Source organism: Gavialis gangeticus, unplaced genomic scaffold, assembly GCF_001723915.1.
Source record: "Gavialis gangeticus isolate Ggan-Ray unplaced genomic scaffold, GavGan_comp1, whole genome shotgun sequence".
Classification (NCBI taxonomy): Eukaryota; Metazoa; Chordata; order Crocodylia; family Gavialidae; genus Gavialis; species Gavialis gangeticus.
Window position 1 is genome coordinate 56258261 of NW_017728992.1, and position 10866 is coordinate 56269126.

A 10866-nucleotide genomic window follows, 5' to 3' on the forward strand; every position below is an offset into this window, starting at 1 on the left:
GAGTCCAATGTCCACATCATTAATGAAGATGTTGAACAATATGGGTCCAAAGACAGAGGCTTGGGGGACCGCACTGGTCACAGGACACCATGATGAGTGACTGCCATCAATTACAACCCTCTGGGTCTGACCTCGGAGTCAATTTCGCAGTCAGCAGATCATGGTGGACCCAAGGCCACAGTTGGCTAGTTTCACCAAGAGGTGACTATGGGATACCAGATCGAAGGCTTTTTTGAAGTCAAGATAAATGACACCCATCTCATCTCCCTTGTCCAGGTGATAGGTTACCTGGTCGTAAAAGGAAATGAGATTGGTCAAGCAAGACCTACCCACAACAAACCCGTGCTGGCTATCCCTCAGGATGTTGGCCTCGGCCAGTCCATTAAGGATGGCCTCTTTACTAAACTTTTCTAAGATCTTCCCCAGGATAGAAGTCAGGCTAATGGGCCTATAGTTCGCCAGATCCACTTTCCTCCCTTTCTTGAAGATAGGCACCACATTGGCCTTCTTCCAGTCTTCAGGACAGGAAGAGATATGAGGACATCTTACTTATATCCTGTCTCCAATTCTGCCCCCAGTTCCAGATGCTGTGAGCTGGGTTTTTATAGGATTCCCAAAATTCCAGATTGCCACAAATGGAGTTGTGATAGCAGGGGAAGTCTTTAGTACTGCTTATTTCAGGAATTAAATACATACACCAATCACAGCGCCAAGGTCACTCCCAGGGCTGGAGATCAATCCCATGGAAGAACAAGCCCCCAAAGGCTCCCAAGGGAACTCTGTTAACTCCTCCTCTAACCCACAAGAACCATGACACTGATACACATATGAGTGTTCCCTACTTTTAGCACTCCTTCCTTCCCAGAGACAATAAAATACATGTCCTGACAGTTTACCTTAGAGAGGAGGGGATGATTTAATTATTTATCTGCTGTGATAGCAACATGGTGTGCACTTTCCAGCCATTAAAAATGGGCCCTGCTGAGAAGTGCTTAGACTCTAGACAGACTGGCAGAGTGAGTTCTGCAAGAAGGAACAACAAAAGAAATTTCTGTACAAATCAAGAAGACACAAAATGGACAGCTCAGCAGAAGCTGTTATTTTTTTAAAGTGCTTAATGTGGAGATGATGGGCTTTGTCGCTCATTTCAGGAGGACAAGCCATATAGAGGAAGGGCTACATTTTCCAGTATCATTCCTGAATAGGTTGGCTTTCACCCTCATGCTATAAATTTTGCACTATAAGATGAATCAAAGTGTCAGTGTAGCACTTTCCACATTATGTAGTTTCATTTATTCTTCAATTACTTTAATGGCTATTAGGTGTGCTTTGCGTCCTGATTAACCAGCTGGGGCCTTCATGTTCTCTGGTAGCAGAAATGCAAGTTCTTTCTATTCCCATTCATCTGGTATGGATTTATCTTCAATGTGCGTTTCCAAAACCTCAGGCAATATTGGAAAATATCATTCTCTAGCATGGTCCATGCAAAACAGTGCAAAAGATTTCACAAATATGAGGAAGAAAGTTTATGTATTAGCATTACACCAAAATTAACAGCTCCAACTTGATATTTGTATTCTTCAGGGCTAACCATTTGTAGTTTGTAATTGAAGCAACAATTTTTGCCTGATCTGGCCACAGAAAGCAGTCTATAGCCATGACCAAACACAAGTGCACAACTGCAGACAGCTTCAAAAATGGTCAGTTGGGTGAAAATCTGAACCCTCATTGCCTGACAGGTCAGGCAAAGACTTTTCAAACCAGAGCATCTTCTGTAACTTGTGTCTGTGCTACTTGCCAGCCTTGATCTGTTTTCAGAATGGGAGGAAGGAAAGGGAGCAAAATGAGCCTCTCAGGGAGGCTCCAGTTCACCCACCCCACTCTCCAACAGTGCCTGGAGAACCCCTAGAACAAACTCCGTTTGCTCCCTTTCCGCCCTTCCGTTCTGAAACTTTGCAGCCTCACAAGGAGGAGGGGCCATTGCTAGGGGAAATAAGCTGCAGCTGGCAGTTGGATTCCCCTCCCCCTGGAGCCAACAGTGAACTACTGTTTGGTCTCAGGGATCATTGTAACTCAGAATGCTTCCTGCAAAACAATCTCAGTTACAGCAGGCAGCTGCACTTCTGTCTGCATCCAGTATTACTAAGTTCTAACTTATATTGGTTTCACTTGTATTTCATTTAACCAGAACAGCTTTTAAAATGCTTTTTTTTTTTTTAAATGACTTTTACGTCTGACTGTCAAGCATGTCTCTTAGCCAGGATTAATTCATTCTGGGAAATTCTTCCCTGCAAATGACCATTGTGTTTAAACCTTTGCTTGCTTTCCCTGCTGTTAACTAGCAACTAGTTATGTTGCTCTCCTTTCTGAATAAGGCCAAGCTCTGGGGAATATATTGTTCAACCTCTATATGTCTGAAGATTTTAGGAAAGTCCAAGTAACAGTGAGCTAATATTAGATGTTAAAGTGTAAATAAAGATTACTTTTGTGCTGAAATCAAAAATCTTGCCACCAACAAAGAGAATTATTATGTGTTCTACCATGCCACCAAAAATAATGTAATCCGGATAATGTGTCCTTTGTACAGAATTCTGTATACCTGCTGAGAAGTGAGTGCATGAAATCAACAGGATTTTGGGGTGCTCACTACCTCAGGTTTAGCTTTTTTCCATAGTTTTTAGAATGTTGCCCATTACTGGGTATGGTCAGAATTTGCACTGGTTTAAATCCAGGAACACTCTTATGGGTTGCATATGCCCTGCACCTTTCATTTATGATAACTGAAAGGAAATGAGGTTCCTCTAATAAACAAAGTAGCTGAAACAGTAGTGCCCTCCACTTTAAGTCCAGGCACATGTCATTACTTAAAACAAGGCAGATGTGAGCAAAAGGTTTTTGCTGACTTGTATTGAGGTCTGAGTGTCCATGAAAAAGGGAGAGAAAAAATAAGGAAGGAGACAGAAAAGGCAGAAAGGAAGCACCAGGTACAGCCAATGCTGGCCATGTTACCCTGGGGAAAAGCTGGGAGAGAGAACTTTTTTAAAATGAAGTGGTGGCTGAAAAAAGAAGTATGAGCAAAGAAATTAGGCCTTGATGTTTAATTCCAGCTGTTTTTAGGGAAACAGGACTTTTTATATTCTCAGCAAATAAACAAGTTCACATCAAATAAATATCTGATTCCATCATCCACTTCTCATCCTAATAGAAATAACCCACAATACCCTTTATTTACAGGAAACCCTCACTATTTGTGGACTCACAATTCGCAGATTCAAATACTCACCGTATGGTGCACTCTCTCTCCACAGGGTGTGTTGATACTTTGTTGCTGTGCTCTTTACATTCAGTACCTTGCAGTATTTCAGTATTGATCCATACTCTTAATCACGGCACCTAAAAGAAAAGCAAATGATAGTGCAGCAACTGGGCTAAAAGGGGGAAAAAAGTGATGACTTTAAGTAAGAAAGTTGAATTGTTGGATAAGCTTGTGAGTGGACTTAGTGCAGGCTTGGTAGGTAAAATATACAGCATTGAGTCCACTGTGTGATACATTAAGAAAAAAGAGAAAAATGTAAGGGATAGTGTTGCTGCAAGTGCTCCATCTAGTGCAAAAGTGTTGTGTGTGAGTCGTGATCCCATAATGGAGAAAATGGAAAAAGCATTAAGCATTTGGATTGAAGATATGGCACAGAAACAAGCACCCATGGATGGCCCTGTGATTTGCGAAAAGGCTTTGAGCTTATAGAAGTATTTTTCACAAGCATCAGGTGGTGATAGGAGTAGTAATGACAGTGAAATTTCATTCACTGCAACTAAGCGTGGTTTGAGAAATTTAAAAAGAGGCACAGCCTACATAATGTGAAGTTGATGGGGGAATCAGCGTCAGCAGATGATGAGGCGGCATGGAATTGTCCCCCACAGCTTCTTAAAATCATTGAGGAAGGGGGTTACAATCCCGAATAAGTTTTCAATGCAGACAAAACTGCCTTGTTTTGAAAAAGGATGCTAGCAAGAACATACCTTTCCAAGGCAGAGAAGAAGACTTTGGGCTTCAAGGCAGCCAAGGACAGGCTAACCCTTCTCCTTCTCCTCTGTGACTGCATGGTGAAACCTATGTTGCTGTACCACGCATTGAACCCAAAGGGCATTAAAGGACAAGAATAAGCACAGCTTGCCAGTTTTTTGGCGGTCTAACAAGAGGGCCTGGGTCACGGCTGATTTGTTTTTGGACTGGTTCCACAACTGTTTCATCTGAGAGGTAGAAAAATACCTAGATGCCAAAAGGCTGCCCTTCAAAGTGCTACTTGTCTTGGACAATGCTCCAGGTCACCCACAAAGTCTGCAATTTGCCCACACTGACATGAAAGTGGTTTTCCTACTGCCAAACACAACTTCCCTCATCCAGCCTCTTGACCAGGGTGTGATTGCTACTTTCAAAGTTTATTACACCAGGCGCACCTTTGGTCAAATTCATAATGCATTGAAAAGTGATCAAACATTTGATGTTAGGAAGTGCTGGAAGGACTACAACATTGCTAACTGTATCACTAACGTAAAGGAGTTGATCGATGAAATAAAGCCATCAACCGTAAACGCCTGTTGGAGGGAGTTGTGGAAGGAAGCAATCAACGATTTCACTGGTCTCCCATCTGTCAGTGAGGAGATCAAAAGGATTGTGAGAATGGCCCATGAAGTTGGAGGGGAGGGTTTTGAGGATATGGAGGAATCAGAGGTTGAAGAACTGATGGACTCGTGCGCCGAGGAGCTGACTGATGAGGACCTAACAAAACTCATGACAAATAGTGAAGATGAAGATGATGAAAATTAAAATGAAGAGACAGAAAGACCTAATTTCAATTTAGGAACACTGGCTGAGCTCTTCAGATATAGCAAACAACTCACTGACAAAATGTTTGAATATGATGCCTCTGTGGAACAGAGCCTGAAGGTTAAGAGGGAAATTGAAGCTGCAATGATGCCTTACCAAGAAATGTATAAGGACCTACAGAAAAAGGCTGAACAGCTTCCCATCATGATGTTCCTTTGCAAACCGTCGCCTGTCAACCCCCCAAGTCCTTTAGCCACCACCTCTGCTGATTATGAGACAGAGAGCAAGGAGTGAGGGAATGAGTTCAAGAAATTAGAGGGAGATTAGTGATCAACTGATTAGCAATCAGTTAGCACAATTACTGTTGCTAGTTATCACAATGACTGTCTCCAAGCCTATTATCAGTATTCGCAGATTTCGCCATTTGTGGGGATCTTGAGAAAGTATCCCCCGCAAATGGCGAGGGTCTCCTGTACTAACTACTTAGGTTGAAAAGAGATAGTAGTAGTCATCAAAATACTGTTTTTCAATTTTATTTATGTATGTGTTTATTTATGTAATAAATTTATATACTGCCCTGCCTGAAAAAGGCTTGCAACAGAGTATGACAAAAGACAATGAGAATTATAGAAACAGAATAAAATCTTAAGGTATGAGAGAGAGACCAAAACATGCCCCCCAATTCAAAAACAAGCCACCTTTACCCCATCCCTTCCTACTCCTCTGCCTCTGACCAATGAAAACTTTCCCCCCTTTCCCACCCATCTACTCTTTCTTCCCAACTCCATGTTCCCTATCTCCATAAAAGAAAATAATATTCCTTTCCCTCTCCCCAAATTCCCTCCCATCCCTACCCACCTCTTCAACCCGCCTCAGACCGAGTATTCTCTCCACCTTTTCTTACTGTCCCTCCCAAGCCCATACTTCCCTCTGTCACAGGCAGGCCATTGCTGCCCCCAAAACACACTGAAAGGAAAAGCTATGAGTTTTGCCAGCATCTCGGCTAGGGATAGACATTATACATAAACTGGTTTACGTGATCAGAAATTGGTTTAAACCTGTAACAGAATAGAGGTTCAGTACATGTAAACGAGTTTGAAAATGGCTGAAACCAGGTTGAGATAAACATGGTTGAATGTAGTATCAGACTTAACTGATTTGGCTCAGCCTGGTTTATGCAACATCTGTCCCAGACCCTTTGCTGGTTTAAGATAAACCAGACACCTCCAGCATCCCAGCATGCTCTCTGGGCTGGGCAGGGCTCTCTGCTCCACAGCAGGACTGCCCCCCTTCTGCTCCCTGGCTAGAGCTCCAAAGACTGTGGGCTGCTTCCCTCCTGCCCTCACCACTCCCTGTTAAGCAGGAATTCCCTCCTCTCCTCCGCCTTGCTGAGGACGTGTCTGTGTATTAGCTAGCTGACCACATGCTGGCTACGGTCCATCCTGAATCAACAGGCAGAATCAATAAGTAGCTAGTAATTTCCCTCTGATGTTTTCATAATTGGGTGATAAACGCTGTTATTAATTCCTTGTTGGGCTAATCACAGCATCCTGCCAGAGCCGGGCTATGCCCCCCCTCAGCTCCACGCTGTGGAAGAAAGGGAGGGCTGCTCTAGCGGCTCCCCATTTTTAGCCTGAGTCACTGTAGGCATGTGCCTGCATTTCTGGAGTGTCTGTCCAGTTACAAAATGGATTTAGCCTAGCCAGCTTAAAAAAACCTGCAAACATTAAATCAATTCAGGCTCAGGCTTTTTGAATCTCTGTTCCTAGCCCTCTAGGTATAGAAGTTATAGTTATATTTTCTAGCTGTCCAACCCTGACTGTGATCTCATACTCTTTGAGGGTAAGATTAACACTGCTGAAGGCAATAGAATTACAGCCTTTTAATATCAGGGCAAGTAAGATCAAAATAGGGCCATAAAATTAGCAGTCAGCTAAAACCACTAGCTTTCATTACTATTACCTCAATTTTCCAACTCAGCTGAGCATAGTTTAGGCTTCAGCCTATTATAACATCTGTATATCACTTCTCAGGCCCTCCAAAATTCCTGCTGCAAAACAAAGTCAAGACCTTAATGAGCCTAATACATCCAAGATACCTGAAAACCATCTTCAAGTACTGAACCTTAAACTTGCAAACATACTTTTAGCTGCACTGCAGTTAGGCATATTATCAATGTCTTATGGTTGGACTGATTGTCTTATATTTTCCATCTCTCAATAATTGTTTTAAAAACCAAGCACATTGTGAGATTGGAATGCATTTTTGTGATAGGTGAGTCTTCTCCTTTAGTAATATACATTTCTGTTTGGTGCACTGAAATGTTGTGTTGTCAACCCCCAATGTTAAAAAAATTGCAAGATTTAAATACATAATAAATAGTAGGTTGTTTTTCTCTGCCTTCTCTTTTCTGAACTTACAAGTCACTTTCTGGTTATATTGTCAAGCTTTTTACCGACATTTGCATAAATTTGCCTTTCTTAAAATATGGTAACTATTTTTATGTAATCACTTCCAGCACCTGGGCTGTTTAAGAAAATGCTAATGTATATATCATGAGACTTGCAATAAAACCACAGATGTAGACAACAGTGGGCACGTTGTCTACACAAGACGCTTAATGTGCAGTAACCTAATAACACTGTGCAGGAGTGTGTCACAGCACGGACAGTGCTAATATACTACTGTGCAGTATTATTAGGCTTCTGTGCAGTAACATCACGAAAAAGTACTTCATTAAACAAGTACTAAATTAAATGTGCAGTAAGTACTGTGTATTAATGAATGCGTAAACGTGGTCAGTGAAAATGAGACCAACTCTCTCCCGTTTCTAACCATTTTGAGCCCCTACAGTATTTGATGGGAAGAAGAGATCAGTTGCTGATATAGAAACTGGTTCAGATAAATGAGAGGTTTTAAGAATTTCACGGATGAACTTTCTAACGGGAATTTGTTACATGCCAATAGTAAGTCCTTATAGCAGCTGCCTATGAGAGTTGGCCCCTCACTTTATTTAAACTCTCAGTCATGCTGGGAGCTTTAATGGCTTTAGTGGTGTGTGAAATAGGGGCAAACCTGTGATGCTATTTATATCTCCTATGGCATAAAAACTAGTTCAAAGGAACAAAATAATGTAAAAGCTCCATAGATTTAGTTAAAGCATATTCTCCACATCTACTTTATAAGTTTGGCAGGACTGCAATGCAAGTTTTGTGACGATATAAAGGGGCAGTAGGACTCAGTCAAATTTGGTCTTTTGTCCAAGGATCATCAAAATTTTCCAGGGAGTTCTTTTGTGACCTAGAATTTTTTTGTGGGGTGCTCTCAAGTCTACTCTTGAAGCAAGTGAAAGACCATCAGATTGTAACACAGCATGTCATCTTGTTGTGACAAGACATTGCAACCTTGCATTACCCAGGTCCTGTGGCCCGGTATGAGTAGTACAGGGTTTCCTCTTCAAAGACTCCTGGTGGTAGGGATTCTGACAGGTCTCCTCTCCCTTCCTCCCCCATCCCCCCAATCCTTTACAATGAGGGAGAAGCCCTGTGCTGCCACTGTTCAGACACAGGAGCCAGACAGCACAGCTGTGCACCATGTAGTGTATCTGGGGGCAGGAGGCTAAGTGGAGCAAACAAAATAATTCCCCTGTGCTCAGTTTGCTTGCTACGCCTCTGTCTTGTTTTATCACCAATGTTTTCAAGTTGTAATACTGTGATATAAATAATATGATTATGTGGAAAGGGAAAATCAAGAAAAAATGTGAGGCACAGTAAGCAGACTTCTAGAAATCTGTTTGGTCACACCTAAATGAATGCTTTCACTGTGTTTTCTGTCCAAATCTGTGGTCTCAGTTCAGGTTCCTGGGCCAGGAATAACCTAATACCAGAGAACTAGAGACATTATTCTATTTAAATTCTTGCAATATTTTACTTATCCACTTTCTGATATCACTGTGCTTTCTTCCAAACAAAACCAGATGGAGAACTTTCCATACCAAATGAAGAAGGAGCTTTGGAGAATGGGCAGGCTCTAGGCTCTGGACAAGCTATGGGCTCCAGCCAAGCTTCACTATCATCCCTAGCAGAATTGGAATCAGGCTCAGCATCTGGGGAACCCTGTACATATGAGGTGCTCCCAACCACAGAGATCATGGATGGGACAGGTAACACTTCAGTTTTCATTCAAAGATATGGAGATTCTTCTTTTTTTAGGGGCTTTTGGCTGTTTAAAAATGAATTATGTTGCTTTTCTGTTTTTGACTTTTGATGTCTAATACACAGGGGTGTTGTTTGATGTCTAATACGCAGGGGTGTTGTTTGATGTCTAATACGCAGGGGTGCATACAGGTTTGATGTCTAATACACAGGGGTGCATACAGGAGTAGCTATAAGCCAGAACCAGAATCCAGGACCCAAATACTTCAGAACCTGGAAAAAGTTTGGATCCAAGCTTCATAATTTGGTCTTGTCTGTACTCAGGATGGGGAGTGGGGTTCCCATCTTTCTTAAATGTACTATGAGTGAGTAAAATGCAGAAATCAGTAAGCAAACTAAAATTATAGCTTATGCAGTGCAAATGTGGAAATTGTATAGATTTAATGTATTTCTGATGCTATTGTATTGCATTTGCTCTTTGCAAAGAAGATTGCGTAATAAGAGCAAAAATAAGGCAAGTTTGCATACGTTTATGTGTCAGACATGAATTTTATGCTTCATTAACTAATTTAACTGATCAAAAAATGATGGGTAATACCAAATGGTCACCAGATCTGTGGAACCCTCACACCAATCACTGAGGTAGAAAAAGGGCATTTATCTTGTGGCCAAAATGTTAAAAACTATTATGGATGATTGAGTGATCGCATTCAAATTAGCAATGGATTTCCTTTAAAAGGGTTTGAGTTTCAATTTGTGTAGGAAGTAACATTGAGAAGTCTGGGTGACCATGCAAACCTCCAAGCCCCCTAAATATGTCACAAGGGACCACAGGTTTTCTCAAGTGATTTTGATTGCTTCTTGTTTCTGTTCTGAGCAGATCTACCCTTTTAATTTTCTACAATATTCTATTTTTCTGGTCCTGGAGATGCAAAGGAATGTAAAAATGGGGGGTAGAGCAACCATATTATTGTTAGTTATTATTCATCTGAACATTTAAATGGTAGTTTTAAATTTTTGACCAAGATAATTTCAGCTTTTATTTATTAGATTCAATCCACCCATCCTTGGTTCGCATGCTGAAGACTGTACCTTCTCCCAGTCAAAGCAAGAAATGTTATGCAAGGAAGTTCTAACTTTGTGGACAACTTTGTAAGACAACTCTAAGGGGCCATTGCTAGAGATCTTTTTAAAACTTCAGCCTAGGAAGCCAAATGAAACAGGAACTGCCTTAGTGTTCTGGTTTGGTTTTCTGCTTCTGTTGACCTTGTGGTAGTTAAAATGGAATATATCAAGGTGCAAAATAAGTCTTCTAATGTTGCCTGGTTGAATCTAGAGCAAAACTACTGCCTTTTTTCAGAATTCTTCCTGATTCTCACCAGTGTAAATGAATCCATAATTTGGCTAGATGTGATTAGAGCCATGATATTCAAGTTGCTAATGCTTACCAGTGACATGAAGAAGTTAAAAGCTACAGTTTTGCCTTGCACCTGCCAAAGAAAAGCTATTCGATTAAACTGTACAAAAGCAACAGCATAATAACTATCTCTATATCTGCTATTTTGAGAGGCAGAGTGCTAGAAAAAGAAGCAAGTAGAATCACAAGAGCATTCAAATAATAGTAGTCTAAAAGCATCCCCAGTGCTGAAAGGGCTCTGGTTCAGCAAAGAAGCTACAATAAGGCAGCAGGGCTCAGACAGAAGTTCAGGCCCTGCTCTAAGTCACGGTGTTTTACATAAAGCGCCATGAGTTAGAGCACTCTCCCTGCTTCCCCCCACTACCCCTGACCCACAGACATTCGCCTGTTGGGTAAGGGGGGATTGAGCCTGCCTGCACCAGCCTTCCTGGCAAACAGACAGGGGTGCTGCAGCAGCCTCCAGGGAC

At 41.6% G+C, this 10866-nt stretch overlaps 1 protein-coding gene across 8 annotated transcripts in view; it reads left to right on the top strand.

The window, feature by feature from the left end:
* Positions 1-10866, top strand: part of PHACTR1 (phosphatase and actin regulator 1) — a 556936-nt gene that overhangs the window by 430384 nt on the left and 115686 nt on the right. For all 8 annotated transcript variants that reach the window (XM_019522706.1, XM_019522697.1, XM_019522732.1 and 5 more), the window contains one exon: positions 8805-8990. In XM_019522706.1, coding sequence (XP_019378251.1) covers positions 8805-8990 — 186 coding nt within the window. The remainder of the gene's footprint in view (positions 1-8804; positions 8991-10866) is intronic.